At 35.8% G+C, this 21833-nt stretch overlaps 1 protein-coding gene across 14 annotated transcripts in view; it reads right to left on the minus strand.

Annotated features, from left to right (window-relative positions):
* Positions 1 to 21833, minus strand: part of CHD9 (chromodomain helicase DNA binding protein 9) — a 94328-nt gene that overhangs the window by 27297 nt on the left and 45198 nt on the right. For all 14 annotated transcript variants that reach the window (XM_067004594.1, XM_067004591.1, XM_067004598.1 and 11 more), the window contains 13 exons: positions 17252 to 17363; positions 13645 to 13791; positions 12184 to 12252; positions 12042 to 12097; positions 11371 to 11488; positions 10770 to 10856; positions 9245 to 9382; positions 6951 to 7072; positions 5327 to 5570; positions 4032 to 4208; positions 3083 to 3226; positions 2254 to 2509; positions 1245 to 1455 (listed from right to left, as the gene is read on the minus strand). In XM_067004594.1, coding sequence (XP_066860695.1) covers positions 1245 to 1455; positions 2254 to 2509; positions 3083 to 3226; positions 4032 to 4208; positions 5327 to 5570; positions 6951 to 7072; positions 9245 to 9382; positions 10770 to 10856; positions 11371 to 11488; positions 12042 to 12097; positions 12184 to 12252; positions 13645 to 13791; positions 17252 to 17363 — 1881 coding nt within the window. The remainder of the gene's footprint in view (positions 1 to 1244; positions 1456 to 2253; positions 2510 to 3082; positions 3227 to 4031; positions 4209 to 5326; positions 5571 to 6950; positions 7073 to 9244; positions 9383 to 10769; positions 10857 to 11370; positions 11489 to 12041; positions 12098 to 12183; positions 12253 to 13644; positions 13792 to 17251; positions 17364 to 21833) is intronic.

Consider the following 21833-nt stretch of genomic DNA (forward strand, 5'->3'; position numbering starts at 1 on the left):
TCCACAGGACCACAGGCTATTTGGCAGGCAGCCATCTCCTACAGTCATGAATTCTGGTAAGTCTAATCATGTGTGCACTCTAACATTTCTAATCAAACAGCAGCATAAAGCGAGCTGCAGCTTCTGTGGATATCAGAAGATTGTACCTGAACCTATGATGCACCAATCTAAATCTTGCCAGATTATTATAAAAAATGAATAGTTTCATACTGAATTGTAAGCACCACTATGAAATTACAATTAGTGTATTAAAGTGCACACATACAAAATACAAAACGTTAAGCTCAGTTCAAGTAACTAGATTGATGAAAGAAAAAGCAAAGAATCATGTAATTTATATACAATTAAGATAAAAAGAGATACTAGTAATCTACAAACAATTTCCAGTATACGTTCCAGCATTGCACTGCATGAAGGCATGCCTTTTTTTTTTTGTAACATGTTAACTCTGTATTACTGTGCAGTTTACTGACAAATATACATTTTAAAACAGTATTTAATTTCTAACAAATAACCAGAACCTTTTTCATTTTTCAGGTTGATATAGCAGCTACTGGTTGTAACTGAGTTTAAGGGCAGATTTTACATGCTAAGGCTTTATGTGTAGTACTTAGTCATGTACATCTGTAAGTGCTTAGTTTCTGTGGAGTCGACAGCATAACCAAAGGGTGCTATTACACGTGACAGCACAAGGCAATCTAAGGAGCTGCATTATGTCTGGCAGTAAACAAACTGACTTTCCGTTCTGCTGCAAAATTCAAAGAAGTACTAATTTACGCAAGACAGGAAGCCCATTTTTGACATTAATAAAGAAATTAAACCTCCAGTTATTTACTAGTTTGTAGTAAGGAACTGTGTTACCCCTGTCAGGTCCAAGGTCAACATGATGTAAAGAACATACTATATGCTTCCTGGAGGTTGGATGAGCAGTGTTGAGCTTGAATTTGATTGGTTTCTGATAGGTAACGCCAACAGTGTGGATATATGTTAAATTATAATTATGTTTAATAGAAAAAGCAACTAACTGAAGATTTACTCAACCAGCTCTCTTCAGTTTCTCTGTGAAGTTGTCCAGTTGTTGCTGAACAACTGATATGACATCACATAGTAAGTTAGTGATTCGCAAAAAAAAAAAACCCACCAACCTTCCTATCTTTGGTATGCTGTATTGTTAGCCCCACAATATCCAAAAATATGTCCACTGACATCAATATACTACAAAGACAGAGCATGCAGTATCTTACCTTTTATGTATAAGGTAATCCTCCAAAATATCAAGGCATCGCACCATTTGAGAGAAGATAAGGACCTTGTGGCCTCCTGCTTTCATTTTTGGAAGAAGTTTATCAATAAGAACTAATTTCCCAGCAGACTGGATCATTGCTTGTAGATGGAAGTCAGGGGCACTTGGGCTGTAAGTTTCTTTAAACTCTCCAAGGATTTTCTCTTCAGCACCTATCAAAGAATAAATGTCTGTGTCTACTGGCATACCTACACAAATATCTCCATATGCGTAGAAGAATAAGTTCCCAAAATCAATGCTTGTACTCTAAAGGTCCCCGATTAGCCACTGCAGGAGACAGAACAGAGTTCTGGATGGATCTGAAGTCTAACAAGAAGATTTATTTCTATGCTCTTTGAAAAGAAGTCTTGTATTTTTAAGCAGAACACAGAAAAACATATCTAAAATTAGATGAATAACCCCAAATTGCAAAATCAAAAATACAACTCCTTCAATTGTTGTGTAAAAAAGTAATTTAAAAAAACAAAACAGAAGTCCATTTACCTCTGTAATATTTGAAGTGGGACATGAGTCTTAAGAACAGTATTTTGAAGACCTTTTCTGAAGTCCCACTATGTTTGAAAACATAGCAAAAACTTAAGGTGTATTTTCTTGCAAGCAGGAAAAGACATCCAAAACAAGCAACAAAAGCAAAAAACACCAAAACAGACTATATCTATTGCAAGTAGTAAAACCTCAAAAGTTCGCTTTCGAAGCATTCCTTCATACTGCTTTCAAAGGGAAGTAACACTTTCATAAAGTAATCAGTTCTATATGTTCTGTGGAATTGTACAAAAAAAAAAAACAAGCTCCCATTTCACATCTCAAATATGCAACTGCCTCACAACTTTGCCTTACATCTGTCAAAGAACGTTTCCTCCTAATCCAGTACTTCAGAAGTCTGACAAAAATGTCAAAGATTGCCAGCAGAAATTGTTATATAATTTCAATAAAAGTAGAAAAGTATATACCTTTGATGAGATAAGGATGATTACAACATTTTCTGAGTTCCATCATAGTGTTAACCAGATTTGGTACATTTGCTTGCCCTGCTCCTTTGGATAAGAAAGCAAAATTTTTCTCCAGAATTGCTCGATAATATTTCTTCTGAATATTAGTTAGTTCTACTTCAATTATAGTTTCCTCCTTAGGAGCCAGCTTTTTTTCTACATCTTCTTTTAACCGTCTGAGCATCATGGGTTTCAGGATAGCTTGTAGTTTCTGAACCTGAATGAATCAAGTTTATTGGGGAAAAAATTTGAACTCAGTATCACTTTTCATTTCTAGACTTATATGAAGTATCTTCCAGATAGAATATAGTCTTATTTTTAAACTTTAAATTACTAAAGAAATGTTTGATGTAATTCAAAGAAGAAGAGCATCTTTTTAGCATTTGTTTGCAAACTGTCTACAAAGCCAGAAAGCTTCAGTTTTTATTATTCTCCCTATTTACCTGCTATACTTACAAGATTGTAGTGGTTTTACCGTGCTAGGCAGCTGAACTCCACCACAACCGCTCTCTCACTCCCCCTCCTTAGAAGTATAATTTAGAATAACTTCAGAATAACTTAGAATAAATTCTAAGAATACTTAGAATAACTTCAAAATATTATACTTAACTACTTTCTTCTGCCTGTGTGATTTAGGAATATTACATGCATGATAAAAAACACCTGAGATGATACACAGGAAGGGGCTTGGGGAAAACCAATAATGGTTCCTACACAAAACCAAAGTATCTCCTACAAATCACCCATTCAAATACTGAAACTCAAAACAAACTAATTCAACTTCCAATACCTGTTCCTCTGTTTTAAGGTCTCCAAATTCTTGCATGAAGGTAGATTCAGCAGGAAAACGCAATGGTTCAAGAAAATGAAGGAGACTAAATAATTCTTCTACTGTGTTCTGCAGTGGTGTACCAGTTAACAACACTTTATGCTCCTATAAAAGGAAACAAAAAAGTCTCATAATTTACGTGCAAACACTTGCTAGAAGTTTTTTTTTGTCAAGTCTGACTGTCATAACTTGACATGACCAGCTCTGTGTGTCACTAAGTACAAAGGCAATACAGATAAAAGAATCCATAGAAGAAGAATGGTATTTTCAACTAGCTTTTCTTTAAATTTTGTCTTCCTTTATGTGTAATAAATGACTGAATACTTCAACTTTTCCCTGTAATATTCACCCATATAATCCCCGCTCTCCATACTACAGAAAACATACATTCAAGATTCATGGTAGCGTTATTAAAATCTTCCATTGTATCAAGCAAAATCTGAACTACAGTATTAGACAACTCTACCTTAACAAATAACAGGAATTTATTCCTAGCATTGCTTGCTTTTATTGTTAACTAACTTGTTTTTAAGAAGCTACAAGATAGTTTAAACATTAATCAACAAATATTTGCATTAAAAACATTTTAATATTACAAAGACCATATTAAATGAAGTCAGCATTGTAATCAAAACAGGGAATAGAACAGTATCATCAGGAATAGACTCTGCTTATGGTTAGAGCTTTTCACGTTTTCTTTTCCATCAGAAACATACCAGTATCAGGTTTCAAAAATACAGACATTTGAAGAGAGCATCAGGAACAGATATTTCCATAGAAAGACTGCTCAAGATCTCTTTTTGACAGATAAACAAGCTTGTGATTTATACTCACACCATACATAACTATTTGTACAGGAAACAAATAGAATCAAACAACAAAAGAAAATAAAAGTAATAAAGTTACTCACAAGGTTCATTAATTTTAGTCCTTCCAAGAGTTTGCAATTTTTATTCTTCAGCCTATGTGCTTCATCAATTATAACGCATCGCCATTCAATTGCATTTAGCTCTGGACAGCCACCAAGAATCATTTCGAAAGTTGTGATAATGGCTTGGAATCGGTAGGTACCTCGAACAATACGCCCCTATAGAGATTTATCAACACAAAACTTGTTATATTATCTTGAATCTACTCATTTCAAAGATTTTGTCGCTGAAATTTTATCCCAAGCCAGACATTAGTTCTTACATTATAGAACATTTTGTCATCCCATACACGTTTATCTAACACTTCAATTAATATTAACAATTATCCACCACCAGGAATTCAATATTATCTAACCAACAATCAAGTTCTAACCACTTCAAAATTACTGATATAGCCCATATAATAAAAATGTCTTTGAAGGTGCTTGTTGACAATACTACATTTCTAAATCTGTGAAAATCTGAAAGACACTCTCTAACAGAAAAAAAATAGTCAGTAAAAATATGGCAGTAATACATTTAACCATCACACAGTTACATAATAAAAATATCAGCTGACAATTAAGCAAACACTTTATCTAGTTTGCTTTACTCCACTGGTCTGATAAAGAATATGGACAGCCTTTAGTAAGACAGTTAGCATACAGTAACTCCCTAGAGAAACAAGACTTAATTTTAGTATCTAATATCTAGGACTGCTTAAAAAAATGTTTTCAGCCTTATCAATTTTATATAAATGCCTTGTTTTTTTAAAAATAAAACATTTGTCTATGCAGAATACATAGACAAGGAAAAAAACGTTAAAAAATCAGATTTCAAGTCTTTCTCATATCAATTAATGTAAAGTAATTAAGACAAAAGCAAACTGTACATGGGCAAGGCTAGCTTACAGTAGGGAAAGGAAATTAACAGCTACATAAAGGCAACAGAGCTTAATCGGCTGTATTTTTGTTCATACTGCTCTTCACATTCAGGGCCCAACTGCAACCATCTGCATACACTTTAATCTCCACACGTGTATCAGCATTACTGTTATTCAATTGCAAAATCACTCAGCATACTGAAACAACATGTATCTTGCTGCAACCACTTTCACAAAACTTATTCAGTAAGCATATGTTAAAGATTTAGGCAAGCAAAAAGCTTTAAAACGCAACATGGGATGTACAATGACTTTCTTTAAGTCTATATACAGATAACGTAAAACGTACTTTTCATTCCTACTACCAGAGGCAGTCTTTGGGTAAGATAGTTAACGTGAGCAACATTACAATACCTGGGAGTCCCTGAAGTACATTTCATACTGCTGAATCATCTGCCTGCTGATCATACTTCCATGATACACTACAACATTAAGGTCAGTCCACGTGCGGAATTCTCTTTCCCAATTTGTTATAGTGGAAAGCGGAGCTATGATCAGAAAAGGCCCTCTTATACCAGACAGGAGGATTTCATAGAGGAATGTAATTGACTGAATGGTTTTGCCAAGACCCATTTCATCCGCTAAAATGCAATTCCGCCTGAAAGTAAGATATATTTATTTGTTATTAAGGTCAAAGAAGATACAGTATTCAAGCTGTTACTCAAATGGATAAAAATATAAAAGCAAAGCTCAACTACACCAGTTTAAAACAATACTCGAAATCAAGGTACTGCAAAAGATGCTCCTAAATGTTCCCTGTTTAAGGCCAAAGAATGAATTTGGCACACAAAACCACAAGCTTTCAGTTCTGTTTAGCACTGGCAAAACCTTAGGAATGGAATGTTCTGTGACATTCTCCTAGAAAATTACTCCCAAATATTCTTCTGGGACTGTATCTGTCCCAGTTAAAGGAATTTAAATTAATTGGATTACCTATATGTATGTTCACCTTGACAAGTCTGCTACAAATCAATGAAGATTCCGTAATAGTCACAGATGCCAAGTATCCCAGCTACCCTCACATTAACAGAGGACATCCTAACATCACAGCCAAACTTCCCCCACGTTTCCCAAACTGGGACAGATGCATATAACCAAATTACTATGCAAAGAACCACTAGCTGCTCACCCCCAGCCATGTATTCCAGCCCTTCACTGTTTGCATAGGTGCTCACACTGCTATGGAGGGCCTTACGCGGAGTTTAAGACAATTTTATTTTATTTTTTTTTTTTTTTGCAGATCATAGAACTTATGTCATAAAATGGTATGCTCACTGACATTGCCTCTAAAGGACATGCAAAAGATGCTTTGAAAAGAAAGCAAGCAGGACAATGCATGAATAGATATCTGAATTAGATACAGAGACATGCTTCTGGAAAAAATCTTGAAAGCACTTATACTCCAGTTAATACAGTACCGTATTTATGAACGAAAGTTAAATTAGCTTCTAATATAAGGGAATAATTATTTACTAGTCTTATGTTTGAAAAGAGGTAACTATATTTGAAACATATATTAATTCTAAAAAATATTTTGCAAGACGAAAGTGCAGCAGTGAGACTATATATTTTTTTTAAACCTTTAAGAAGTAATTTTATTTGGGTATTTTGATAGAGATTAACAAAAAATTATATTCCAGTTCCAAAAATTCTCAAAGTTTGTACTTTGGTGGAAGGTGTTTTTTATTTTTTTTTTTTTTAAATAATTTTTTTTTTAAATAATTCCTTACAGCTATTGAAAATTTATTTTCAGTTAGGTTAGTTTTGCTCTTTTACGATTTGTTTTTTGTTGCCATTATTGATAAAAACATAGTTGTATACCCAATTTCAAAGGAAGAAAATTTCCCTTTTTCCAGTTACACCTTTTTAGCTGTGAGCAGAGAAGCTAAGATATATTTAGTCAAAACAGTATTCAACCCTGTAACACTTATTCACCCCCATATTTAAAATTTGCATTAGAAAAGATCTATGAATATACCTGTTGTACCAGTTGAATAGAAGCCAGTTAAGTCCTTCCAGTTGATATTCCCTGAGCTGATTGCCATTTTTATATTCCCTGGAGTGTTCTATCTTCTTCCAGGAGTTTGGAGGCGGTCGGTCCTTCAACGGAAAAACACACATGCAAATTGGCACACTTTTTTTTTTTTTATTTTCCCTAAAACAGTTCTACCCACTACTTCTTGAGTCTAACAGCTGAGATTTACAATGTAATTATTCAATCTTAAAATTGGGATAGTGTCACTGTTGAAATTACTTGCTAATAAGTAGTTTGCTGAAACCTGAAATTCATACTTTATTTATTTAAATTAATACTTTTTGAATTGAGATTATAATATCAAGCAATTGATTTCTAAAATTAAACATACAAATAGCTCGGCCCTGCTAATTTGAAACACTAATTCATTCATATGAGCCTTCAGAGAACCTCGTAAGAATCTTTGAAGTTTGACTTGGTAAGCTCTAAGAAGAGCTGTCCCACAACTACAGCCACCTGAATATTGAGGTGATATTTCTCAAGATCCCCAGAGTCTGAGTAACTTTGGATTCTGAAACTGTCCTTCTGAAATAGCTTGGGCAGTCTACAGAGTTAACTATGATCTTGCCCATTCCTTTCAGAACTTGCCCTGGTCATCCATAACGGTTTGATCGCATAGTCAGCCAGTTCAGAAAGCCAATGCCAAGAATACAAAAGGGTTGTGTAAATACAGGGAGGTTTAGTTCCCTGAATCAGTTTCACCACGAGATCGGATGAAAGACAGCATCAGCACAGGCAGGATCACGATACCGTGGACATGACACAACAGACCTGTAACCGTATCAAGGTGCATTATCTTCATCGCCCTAGCAAACTAGAAGACAGCTGAGAGGCTGCATAGACTAGCTCCAAGCTTGGACGCTCAACAGGGTGGCAACTAGCTCACAGAAGGCAACTGAGTAAAGACAAACTGCTACTAGGTGGGATTGCAGCAGAAGACTCTCTTCAGGTAGATTCTAAGTTTCAGTGTGAATAAACTCTCAAATTCAAGCAAAATACTCTTCCTAAGAGCTTCTCTGATCAGCTGTGCTTTTGACATTGCTCAGGATTTCTAAAAGCTTGCTGTTACTCTACGCTGATGCGGCCTTATCTGATGAATCTGAACTGCAGACGTGCAATTTGTGCGCCTGTTGCCAGCATCAGCAGCATCTGCCCCCACGTCCCCGTGCGGCAGCGGCTGTCCTTCCCCAGCAGCTGCGGCTTCCTCCCCTCGCGCACGAGCAGCCATCTGGCCGCTGCCCAGCCCCAGGAGCGGCCGTGCTGCCGCTCGCAAGGCTGCAGTCAGCACATACTTCCTTGTACGTGCCGGAGCCTGGGACAAAAAACGCTTGCTGCTGATGCTGAGATGCCTATCGGTTGGACGGTTGCGCTTTAATCATCTTTTTTCTCCCCAAGCCAAATACGGTAACAGAGTTGTATAAAGCCCTTCTTCCCGCATGCCAAAATGGCAGGATTTTAAATAAATGTTAGAAAAATGAAATGAATGTAATCTGAAGAGGTTAACCATGACCTCTGTCATTATATGAACATAAAAGAAAAGATAAAAATAAAATCCAAAGCCTGTAAAAGAAAATCCTGTGCATATTCAGATACGTAAAATAAATTAGAACAAGCATACTACAACACACTGGATATGCCTTAAATACAAGTAAGCTATGACCAATAACACAGGACTTTAAATAGAACAAGTATTTTTTCCCCCTCCTCCTCTGAGACAGAAGATTGATAATTTAAAGACAGCATGAATTTCCTCATTAGAAGTATTTTTCTTCCTTTCAGCTAGTCCTCGATTAAAAGAGGAAAAATAAAAGCAGGAAGCAATTATGGAATCTGTTTGATAGGCCTGTTTGCCAATTTCCTTCAGTGTTGAAGCACAAGACTTAACCGTTCTTCGCAAGAGGATGTTTTCATTTTATTCTGTTCTCTCCTCGTCTTAATGGTGTTTAGATTCTGTAATAGCCAGATTCAATGTGGTGTTCATCACTCAGTTAAAAACTCAGCAAGTTCTAACACTTTGTATTTTCTGCTAAACAGAAAACTTATTTTTTTTTAAACCGAGTAACAATTTAGATATTTATCTATGCCTACCTGAAAACATTATTATTCCTAGCTAACAAGGCACACAGATCCTTTACACAGATTGTCAATAAGCCTTACATTTTAAACACAGAAGTTTACAGTCAGGAAAATCAAATCCAATTTGCCAAGACAGACGAGAAAATTAGGTATAATTTTACCAATCTCCTTGAGTCAGGCCTGGAAGCTTGCAATTGTTCAAATTCTTCTATTTTTGCTTGATCTACATCTTCTTTCAGCTCCCACGTACTGTCTTCATATGGCAACGAACACCATTTTACTAAATAGTAAATAACAGGCTGCAGAAGAAAATTCTGAATGTTATCAGCTTTTAATTTAATATACACACTAATATACCTTAGTTAATATACCTTACTATTCGAGGACCTAACTTAGGTGACAACCCCAGAAACAAAAACACATTTCTGATACTTTTTACGGTGATTTGTGTAGGCTCTTTTTAACTAATCTACTTATCCTTGGCTTCTCATACTTTTCTACTTGGTGTAGACCCCCGAAGTACTTTTCAATTCCACTTTCCCACAAGTAAGTTTCAGTCTGTGGGAAGACAAATTACTACAGTGTGATATTTGTGGAAACAGAAAAAAATAATTTAACACAGAGGTACCACCTGGAATATGTCTTCTACTCTCCATATCGAGCTACCTAAGCCTAAAACAAAGCACTCGAGAGTGCACCTGAACCAGAGATCTCTTATATAAAATAGAAAGCTTTTATTCCCAGCAGACCTAGATAAAAATTTAAGAAAAGTCTCAAAAAATGGAACCAAGGCAGATGATTTAGTTTGAATCAGTAAGTGAAGATTTAGAAGCTAAATAAAAAGTTTTCGGGGCAAAGTGTGGGGGAACAACATTGTTTTCTAAAAGCATAATAATGTCAAATCTGCTGCACACAATGAGAAGTAATTTTAACTCTCAACCTTCTTTTAAGATTACAGCAGAAATCACTGTTTAAAAGTCTGCTCAGTTTGCTATCTGAAAGAACAGATTAAGTTATCACAGCTATTCCAACACCCTTAAATAGACAAATTTACCAGTCTTTGGTCTCTGCTTGTCACTCAGACCCTTTCTGAATTTTGGCACATTATTTGCTTGATGGGTTTTTCCTTTTTGATTTTTTAAAACTTGCATTCTTGGCCTGTAATAGCTTTCCAGAAGAGGTACACTGGGTAACAAGGGTTCTGATAAATACAGAGAAAAAGGTTCACTGATAGCCACACTGGTGGCTATCAAAAAACCTCTAAATCACTGATTGTCAAAAGGATAGGGATGGAGTTAGAGAGGAAGAAGGTACCACCACTGGACATATTTATGGCCTGCCTTCTTGTGATTTTTCCAGCAGTGATCCCTCATCACTATCAGAGACATGACTGTACATGGGATCAGTCTTTCGTCGGAACTCACATGGTTCTTACCAAAACTTGCATTTATATCAATAACCACCTAAGCTTTGTTTACTATTATATATTAATACTAATAAAAAGAGGAGCCATTATACTTTGTGATTTCTATTCCAAAAACATGACTAGCATAGGAAATGATAAGACTGACATGGCTCATTAAATTTATCTTCAAAGCTTAAAATCATGGAAACGTTACTCTGAAACCTGCTAGAAATACAATTATCAGAGGTGCATCTTCTAGATTTGCTTTAGGATATATTTACCTCACCAGTGTCCTTATCTTCACAGAGAGAGACTTCTAATACCCGGTCTACTTCAACGTAGTCAGGATTAAAAGGTTCTTCTTCCATCTGCAATGCAAGATTAATAAAATTAGGTGAGAGGCCAAAAAAAGCTGGCATATGCTGAGACTTGGTCTCATCATACACAAAATCCAATTGGGTATGTATGAATTCGATAGTTATGAACTGAGGCTTTTGCAGCTCTCCCCTGCCGTCACCCTTTTCAAGAGACAACTGGCACTGAAGAAGGATCTGACATTATACAGATTCATTTAGGCATGAAGTGCTCTCTTGGAAGCAGAGAACCTCGCCATGCTAAAATATCCCTTCCCTCCTTATCACTTAAGTAGTTACCCAAATAATCCTCTATTTAAAACACGCAAGTCAGGTTAGCTCAGTGACTCCAGGAGAGTTGCTCTTAGAATTATGTTAAACAAGCCACCTCCTGCTGCAACCCAACACCCAGTCCTGATGGCTAAACTTCACTTTTCAGCATTCAGTTCTTGTATTTTAAAAACTAATATTAATCACAATTTTGACAAGGAAAAAAGCAGCTTATTTTAATTGCGTATTTCATACTCACATCTGCAAAAAAGTGAGCTCTTTGTGCTTGCCTTAGTTTGAACCGTTTTATTTTCTGCTGGATTCTCTTATCCTTTAAAAGCTGCTGTTCTGTGGCCCACTCACAGTGGAGATAAGAGCTAAAATTACACAGATTAACGTTAATATACTAGTGTAAGCCAAAGCTTACTATTTATTTTTAACACACAGTTCAAATAATATAGTTCATAAACCAGAAATTCACTCAAATAAGAGACTATTTTATCATTTAAGACAGAATTCACTGTAAAGATTAAAGATTTATTCTTCCAAATAATCATATTACAGCATCTAGTTAAGGTGGCATATCCAAAGAACTCTATGGATTCCTAAATCTCTTTCAAGTGATCTGAGAAGAAAATCACGCACATTTAACATGAACTTAAATAAAGTTAAATAAAGGTCTCTTAGAGTACCTGACACTCCAAAAACATGTGAATCCAGAAACACCTAAGTTACATTCGTTAGCAAGAATCCAATAAAATTAGTCATGTAGGTAAAATAAAAGAAAATCTTAAAATTTTAAGTTCACAAAGAAAAATGTGAAAAAGAGAAAACCGTTCACAAGTAATCTTCAAATAACGCAAAACTTTAGTACATGAATATGGTCCTTACTTTAGTCAACAGCTTCAGTGAAACAACTCTAATACTTACTAGTTCTTGTATTTTACAAAAAACTCTTCTGTTTCTACAGTCATCCCTGCAGATATCTAGAACAGAAATTTCAGGGAGTTGTAAAATGCTGAAGCAAAACCCATTTTCAAATATGCAATTTCATCCAATGACAATCACTTACTTCTTTCTTTATTATCCTAGAGGATAAGATTTTGTCTACAATTGCTGCATCTTCTTCACTTGGATTCTCCTACAAATGTAGAAAACCCATGACATCATTATAAATAGCAGTAAATGCTCCCTCTTCAAACCGATCAGGCTTAAAGGCTTCATCAGCACCAGTGGCTTGTTAAAAGATCAACAGCGAAGGCAAATAGGAGTTTTATCAGTAGCAGTCTCTACCATACTGGTAGACAAATTTAAAGTACAATGAATATTACTCCTTCAACATAGACATTTGTTTAACGGAAAGGCAAAGGCAGATGAAGATGATTGTCTTTATCTTAGATTAATATTTTATTACTACTATTTAGGCCAATAAAATATGTTCCCATACTAAACCAAAATATTTTTCTTAGGATGCAGGAGGTTAACTTCCAGATGTTTATCTTAAAAGGAAGGTCAATATCTATCCAGAGAGAAATGTAAGTAAAAGTTCAGTTCATCTTCCAAAGACCAGACGACTCAGTGCTCACCTGCCATACACACTTATTGTGCAAGCAACAGTGATTCTGATGCTTTCCAGAAACAGACTCACTCTGTATGCCCCGTTAAATTAATCTGATACAGTGAACATACCCTGAGCTTCATTACACAGAGATGGAGAAGCAAGAACTCTAGCAGACAGGTTAAAAATTAGTAAAGTGAAAACCTTGTAGCATAATACATCAAGCATAGATTCACTCTGAACACAGATAACAGAACTATGCTGTGGAATCAGACAAGGTCATGCCTGTGAATTCCAGCAGGGCTTAGGTGTGAGAAAGACAGTGGATTATTTAGCTCTGCTAACGCTCAAGCTGTGGTTCCAGAGACAGTGAGCCCATGTTTAAAGGTTGCTTCCATTAAGGTCAACCTCCCTCCTGTCCGACTTGTTCCCAACCATAGTATCTCCCTTACAGCTCGGACATTCTTTCAATTGTCTCAAGAACACTTTTATTAAATTTATTTCCTGCCACTTTATTTACTTGGAATCGTTCAACTCCAAGTTCAAGTGCCAGAATTGGCACAAGTTAAACAGTAAAGTGTGAACCTGAGGGGAGAATGAGGAAGGAAAGGAGCACCCTTCTTAAAATCTTGCTAAGCGGAGGTCCCCATAGGCTCAATTAATTTTATGTTTTGGGAAGTCATAACAACAGTAGTGCACAGCTTTATCCTGTACCAACAAAGTATAACACGTGACTCCAGTCATACCTATCCTTTGTCTTACCTTTACACTTATCCCTAACTTCAGTTAAGTCAGTAAATGCTTTTAACAGAAAAAGAAAATGGTTCTAAGTCATTTATTTCAATTCTTAGGACCTTGTCAAGATGTCACATTGAATAAACTATAGATTAGTAATAATAATTCTGAGCTTTATTCACTGAACTCCTTGAGACAACTGGGCAGTTCCTACTACTGACCAAGGTAGATTTTACTTACCACAAATAACTGTAAAGGCTGTTCAGCAGGTAAAGGAGCTGAATTCTTTTTGATTTTCACAGAAACTTTAGCTTCTTCTTCTGACTGCTTTCCTTCTCCTTCTTCAGCATACTTTTTCCGTTTAACTTGACGATTTGATCTTCTCTTCTGCATGGAGTAGAATAAAACTAAGAGGCTTTACCAAAAACTTCCTTCAACATGAACTGCAAGTTTCAGGGTTTTTTTAAGCAATACTTCAGCTCTATCTAAAATCAATGGCCAGCATCTGATGGAATACATCAAGCATGTGAACCACAGGGTAAAGAAGTAGCCAAATCCTATTTTGGACCAATTAGACTATTTTTTTTCCCTAATGCTTTTCACAGGAACATTTGATGCTTTTATTTTTAGCATTCAGAAGCAAACACAGATCAATAATTTGAGGGTGGGTGAACTAAACTGACACATAATAGATTTCCCTTAAGAAAGCATCAGTATTTCAACAGCAGTTGAAACAGTAAACAGCAGAACAGCTGTATGTTCTTGTCCAATTCAAGAATCTCAGTGAAAGATGCAAAATATGCTATCTCCATTAAACAACAGTAATATGAAAATTAAGAAGATATTCAAAAACAGTAAGAGGAAAGATTATTAGATCTTGTTAGTCAAATTGTTGATCAACTCTGATTTGATTGTTAATAGCTTGTTTCTTTATTCATGTTTTTCTCCTCCACTTTGATCAAGCTTATTTATCGCAGCATTTTGCCTACTCAGCTTTTTCTCTATCTTCCACTCTTGTTTCTGCAAGTATCTGAGGACAACAAGCTCCAACTGGAGAAATAATGTTATACTGTATTAAAGAAATCCTGTCTAGGACAGTAATTTCTTCTCATCCCTCTGTTTAAGCTTCAAAAACTTAGATTACCTTCAGGTATCCTCCTTTCCTTGCCACAGTACAAATTGATAGGACACTGCATGTTTAAACATAGGATTGACTTGTAAACCTACTGCATAAATAGTGACAGCAGGATCACAACAGTCAGTTAACAAACAGCCACTAACATTTGAAAACATTGCAATCCCCTTTAAAGAACTGACCATCACAGAAATAAAATCCAAGTAGAATAGCTTATATTAATAAAATTTATTATACTGAGCTACACAGAAAGCATATTTTTGTTTAGGAAAAACCACTGCTGGTTGCAGTATACTGCAGTAACCAGCTGGAAAAGAAAAATTTGCGGATAGACCAAACCCCAACATCCTGTGGTCATACTGGCTTCTGCAGAGCAGAAATGAAGTAACGGTATGATTGCAGCACAGGAACCTTCTTCCTGTTAAATTCAAGCCTTGGTCTGGCTGGTCTCTGGTAAAAGATGTTTCTATACTTTAACAACTATTTGAGAAATATTTTAGTAAGGTAGAGAAGTTGTAAAATATATACAATACAGTAAACATCAAAGAATGAGCATCAGACCATTCTTCTGTAGAAGCTAATTGTGCATAAAACAGTCAACTTACCACAAGAAAAACAACCAGACTAGCTATTCATCGATAGTAAGTGTGCATGGGGGATAATTTAAGGCAAAAATAAACTTCAGATTTAAACAGACTCTAAGAATGTGACATTATAGTTTCAATCAATAATACTTTGAAGAAAGTAGGCAAGTTTTTATACAAACTGCTAGTTAATAGAAGCAATGCAAAATGATGCACGAATTAAGAACAAAAGGGTTAAGAACTAGGTTCCAGTTTTACTCATTAAGTAGTTGTTGATATTTTATTTAGCCTATTGAGTCATTAAAATGCATTTTCAATCCTTTTCAGTATGTCTTCTCTTAATTTATGAAATGATTAACAAAACATCAACAAACCTACATTCTCCAAAGTATTTATATAACCTCTTTTGTTTGAAAGAGGCTGTATACTTCCCTGAGCTGAGAAGTATGGTCATAAAAATGATACAAGGAACAAAATAAAGTAGTATTGCACATTTTTCCAACAAATAAATCAACGTACTAAAGGAATATACTTAGTGAGAAACTAAACATACCAAATGAGTTAGGGAAAATTACCTAAAAATACACTAACCTTCCCCACCTGGGTTAAAATAGAAAGCTACTGGCAATAGGAAAAGAAAATCATGTTCAAATACTAAACAGACAATGAATTAAAGCAGAGACTGAAGTAAAGCAACAGATGTCTTTCCTGTTATGCTTCTCCGTAACTCTTGTAGGTAGGCAGAGCAGTGTTACGTGACATTCTGCAGCATGATTTTTTGCTGTCCCATTCCACCCATCAGTATCTCCACCCTCTGTTCCCTTCATACAAGGCTCATATAATACTAAAAATCAAATAGCTAAAAAAACTTCCAAAACAATAACCAAAAAGGAATGAACTTCAGTCTTTTGTATTAAAGTTGTTGATCCAAAGGATTATATTCACGTGTTTACAGAACTCTATTGGTAAGTTACAGTACTTTAGAACTATGAAACCTTTCACCTCCTCTCAAGTCTGCTAAATGGGCCTTCCACACCAAGACAAATACCCTAAGGAATAAATCATTCCACAGTTTCTTCCAGGTAACCTTTACCTAAGGCACTTCATCATTTAAATTAATAAAAAGCCATTCTTGGAAATGGCTTTGGATCCTCTTCTCCCCAGCATTATCATCTGCAAAATACTAAAGGTCAACTCTGCAATTCATGATTATTTTCTGACATTGTCATCAGATCACGCAATTAATTTTTACTCAGCAACTTATTATGAATATTGATTACATCCCCTTCAATGAAATTGCTACAGAATAAAAACCTGTACATATTCAGAATGAAATCTTGGGTTTTAATGCTGCCCGCCCAGAGGAACAGAGTTGCAATTCTGTTACTAATCCGCATATAAATAGGGTACTATCTCTTACACAGTCCATATTTCTTTGTGCATAAAGTTTGTAAATGATTAAATGACTATACCAGGGGAATCTATTAAAAAATGAAGACAGAAAAGTTACAAGGGAGAGATGCCAGGAGAGAATGACTCCACCCCTTCAGTTCTCAATCCTGCACTTCCTTCAGGTGCATTTCAGAAGCAACTAGAGCCTATCAGCATACTGAGCATAGCTCCTTCAGATCCAACACTGTAAAAAAGTAATTCTTCAGTTTCTACAGAAGCAGTGCTCAGAAAAAGAGCAAAGTTTGCCACAGGCCTTTTAAATGTTCTCCAAGAGCTGGTATCACCGATAAATGCCCCTTCTATTGGGCAATTACCACATTCTCCTCTTCTTATTACAAAGTCACCCACAGTAAGCATCAGGTCTAACTGCCAATTCAATAGATGAGTACTTACAGTCTCAAATCTACAGACTTCTGTACTGAAATGCAGCAGATGCAAGCAGGACATTGATGTCCCATTACTACAGAGGGATTCTAACCTACAGGATTCTCTTATTTCAAAAAGGGAAAAGCAGCTGACAATGTGAGGATTGTATCTATGAGCGACACATATTACTGAGAGAAAAACAGTAACTCACTCTATCAACAGAAGTATAATTCTTTGGAGAGACAGGAAAAAGAAAGCCTATAGACGTAAGAGCAAATACAAATTTAAGAGAAAAACTCTGACTGCTTACCTGCGAGTCTTCATCTTTCACTGGCCGCTGCGGAGTCTGCTTAGCATCAGACAATTCATCTGAAGATTCATTTTTTCTTTTCTGCTTCTTACCCAGCGTGATGATTAGCTTTCTGTTAGGAAGAAAATTAAAAAACAGTTCTAAGTGAATGCTATATACTAAGTTTACTTAACTTCAAGATTAAAAACAATGCCACATAGACTAGCAATTCCATTACCCTTGTTACTATAAAAATCAGGAAGCACCACGCCCTTAAAAAGGAAAAATACTTCTCAAAACAAAAAGCTACAATTGAACACTAGGTATTTCCTACTCATGTGTCTGGGTTTCTCTACAAGTAAGCAGTTATCCAACTACCTTATACTCCTCTATCAAATATTTTATATCTATAAATGAATAACTGAAACGTAAAATCTAACATTTAAACTAACTGACAATGGTAAATTATATAGACAAAAATTGGCATACCTATCATCTGCAGGTGATGACAGTAAATAACTTGCTGAAAATAACTTCTCATTGTAAAACATATCTTTTCTTATCAATATTTAAAAGATTAGCTACAGACAACAATCTAAAACAATTCAAAGCTGTCTGACATGCAAAGCTTGTATGCTTAATCCAGTCATTTAATGGTAAAAGTGAGAGAATTACACGAATCATTTTTGCCTTTAAGAAAATTAAAAAGCTGTATTCAAACCCCAGTAGTTTTATCTCTAAGAACTCTTAGTATACTCTGAGAGCCAACACTGTGCTGAAGAAATTGGCTAAATTCTAATGAAAAACCACCAATTATTTCTCAGTTGAGCTTTAAAGGTTATACTATAAATTATGGTACCAATGTCATCTAATTTGTTTGTATCTAAAAGGTGTCAAAATATTTCTTTTTTCATATTCGAGATGTGCCAAACACTACTCTTCAAATATGTTTTCAGTGGAATAATCACAGAATGATTACAAACTACCCAAAAACACAGACATAAAAATCTGTCCTAAAACACATATTTCACATAGTATCTGATCATCAGCTCTGTGTAACAGAGAAAGAGACAACTGTTCCAGCACACACGTCTCTGCTATTTGTGGCACAAATTAAGCGGCTGACAATAGCTTTTAGACAGACAATTCGAGTTATTTTATGCCAAAGTAGCATCCAACATATTGGCCACCTGAAAAAACACTGATGAGAATGTGGTGGTGGTTGAAACACTTATCTCTTTTTTTTTTTTGGGGGGGGGGGGGGGGGGGGGGGGGGGGGGGGGAATGTCCAAAAAAAAGAACTATCACATATTTACTAAAACCAAATCAACACTCCAGAAAATGAAAATCTTAATCTACCAAAATATTATGGGTAGGATTAAACAACATGGCTGCCAAAAGATTACAGACAGTTTTTAAAACACTGAACATTTTCACGTTTTCAGTATTTAGCCGCTAAGTGTGGAAAGGTCAAAAAAATAAAGAAAACATTTTCCACTCCCATTTTTTTTGTTTCATTATGAACTGAACAGTGCTGGAAAATGCACGATGAAATTACATTGCAATAAGCATGATCACAGAGCTGCTTGTTCACAGGGCTGCCTGCTCAGAGGGAAATTCTGGTCTTCAAGCCCTTGCTTTTCATTAGGCATCCTCAGCTTGTTATTTAGAAAACACTTATCATAATTGCTGGAAATAATTTCAAGAATGAATACAACGGTTTTCCCACTGTATATGAAAACAGACTCTTTGATTTTTCCCTTGCTTTTCCATATCTAATGAGGAGTTTATTTATGTATTAATACTGTTGGATCCTCAGATATTTGTTAAATATGCTTCTTTCAGGAGATAGGCTTGGATAAACCACTTTCTTCCTCTTTCATCTCACTTTCTTCCACAGAATTTAAAGGTGTTATATCAGCACTTACCAGCTAATGTGCTCAATTAGCTAGTATTTTTGAAAGTAGTATAGACAAGGCACACTGATTGACTTTCTGAACCTAGTTATCCTGAGCTGCGGATACTACAATTTAACACTGATTTAAAGGGAAATGCAACAAACTGGTGGGATAGAATTTGTTGGAAGACCAGCGAACTGACAAAACCATCCCTATCCCAACAAGCTCTAGAGCTGCACATTTGGAGATTGGGAAAACATGAAGAAGCATCAGGAATGCTTCTCCTGCTCTTAAATTCTGCCTGTCGCATCTGCTTCTGACCATGGCTGGAGACAGAATACTAGTCTAGATGAAGCTCCAGGGAGACCTGGTCAGGCACTATTGTAAGCTTTGTCCTTATGTTATCAGTAAGTGGAACACGCTGGGCTGATCTCTAGCTGTCCCTTGCTGATCTTTTCACTGAAATACCGGACATAGAATGTATTCAGACTATTGAACTCATAATTTGTAGATTATTATTTTTCTCCAATAAATATTCTTTCATTAACTAAGTGCTGAATACAAGTGAAGCTGGACAGGATCTTGGGAGGACATTTGGTCCAATTCCTGCTCAAAGCCAGCGGCAGACAGGGCCTTGCCCTGCCAAGCACTGCTCATCTCCACAGCTGATACGTCCCTGGCCAACCTAATCCAAATCTGGACTCCTTCTACATAACAGTGGGTTAAAATATTTCATAAATGCATGTTGCCACGTTAAACATTTGTACCTGTGCAACCAGGTTCATCCTCGATTCATACCCTAGTGCCTAATATTCTAGGTTCAGGTTCCTTTTGGGTTCAAGCAGCACAGCGTGATGGAAGGCCATGACCATTTTCCTACAGCTTGTAGTGCCATCCACGGAATAGCAGATCTTCAGCTTTAGAACACGGGGCTGTTTTGGGATTACAGACTTCTCTACATCTTTTCCTGCACATTTTTCCCTTCCTTCTCTGTAGCTTTGGTCTCCCTGTGTGCTCACCTCTTGATCTGTCCCTGCAATCTTATAAATATTCCACTTGCCCATCAGCTGTTGTCTTATCTTAATCTTGTATTCCCTACCCCTGGTACTTTTCTTCACATGCATCTTCCTGAAATTTTCTTAACATCTTCTTTACACATTACTGATCAGAACGTTTCATCCTCCATGTGGATACGATGCCAATGAGGAATAATTGCAGTTTCACTTCCTTCTGATCCAGTGCCCAGAACTACCATGCAATTTGGTATCAGAAGTTGCTGAATGACAGTATGGTGCTGAAGTCATGCATTTCTCTTAGTAAAAGTGCAATCTGCTCATATTTTGGCCATAAACTTCAAAAAAATCTGCTATGTGAAAACAATGATTTTCAGAAGCTTGTAAACTGGATCAATTCTGTGAAATTTTTTCATTGACAGAGCAAGTTGCCTTGCCAGTTTATAGATTTCTGCAGGAAAGCATAAAGATCCTTGGCTAAAATCCCTTTTTCCATGCTGAAACAAACTCTTCTGAACAGAAACTATCTATTCTGTTTCTATGAAAAGGAAGCAGCACACTGTAGACACAGAATAAATAATGTCACTCAACTCCATTCCAATTTAATTTTTTCTTGCCTTCTTAAACTTAAAATCTTATTACATAACATCTAGAAATACTGTAGTTTGCTTCAACATGTTTTTCTTCTTCTCTGTCTTCAAAGTAAACCAAAAATGTTGAGAAACGTATACAAATGGAAGAGATTAGAAAGAAGCCATCTGAGGAGCCAGTTTTACTCTTGATCCTTAGCACATAACTCCTAAAGTGATTTAGGTCTCAAAACTAAAAGAAACCATCAGCAAGACCACCAGGAACCACTATTTGAGGAACAAATCTCTGGACAGTGTAACTACTTTCCTACAAATTAACAACCAGTTAGAATCTGGTCCATTCCTCCTGTTTAAGAGCAGAAGAATGTGATGGAAGAGTTGTCAGCACTTTTAACAGCTATAAAATTATGAGAACAATTTTCAAAGCCTTAAAAATATTGAACGTGAGCAAGTATTAAAGAGGAAAAAAAAGGAAAACAGCAAATTTGTATTAGGGGTGTAAGAAACAGAAAGATATTGCTGACTTTGAAAGTAGCATTTCAGTTCTGTTTTCTCAAAATCAAGAAACACTAAATAACTAATCATTAGTATCCGAACAGCCACCTCCCAAATACTTAATTTGTAGTCAAAGCATTTTATTAACTCATGAGTAATAAAATGCTGGTTATCTACATCATTAGTGTTTATCACCAAAAACTTAGCTAAAAATCCTATTTATTAGCAAAATAGAAAGCAGATATTTCCTTGACAAGATAGCATATCCTCTTAAAATGAGAAGTATATTGATGGTATGAAAACAGTTACTCTCATCCTTTTAGCATGTTTAATAAATAATACCAACGCCCTAATATTAGCCACTGTCTCCTTCTCCAAATATATCTCAAATTAGTAACTTGAATTGGAGACAGATTTTTAAAACACTCATCTAATCTTACTTGGAACAGGCAGCCATTTCAAGCTCAGACAGAACTAGAATAATAATGCAAGAGAAAAAACAAGTACGTTGTTTTTTGTTGTTGTTGTTGTTAATAAGACCATATTGTTTGGCACTCAAATACTTTGTAGTAGGTTAGCAGACTTCAGTTTCTGTCACTTAAACCCA

This window comes from Anser cygnoides, chromosome 12 (genome assembly GCF_040182565.1).
Source record: "Anser cygnoides isolate HZ-2024a breed goose chromosome 12, Taihu_goose_T2T_genome, whole genome shotgun sequence".
Classification (NCBI taxonomy): domain Eukaryota; kingdom Metazoa; phylum Chordata; class Aves; order Anseriformes; family Anatidae; genus Anser; species Anser cygnoides.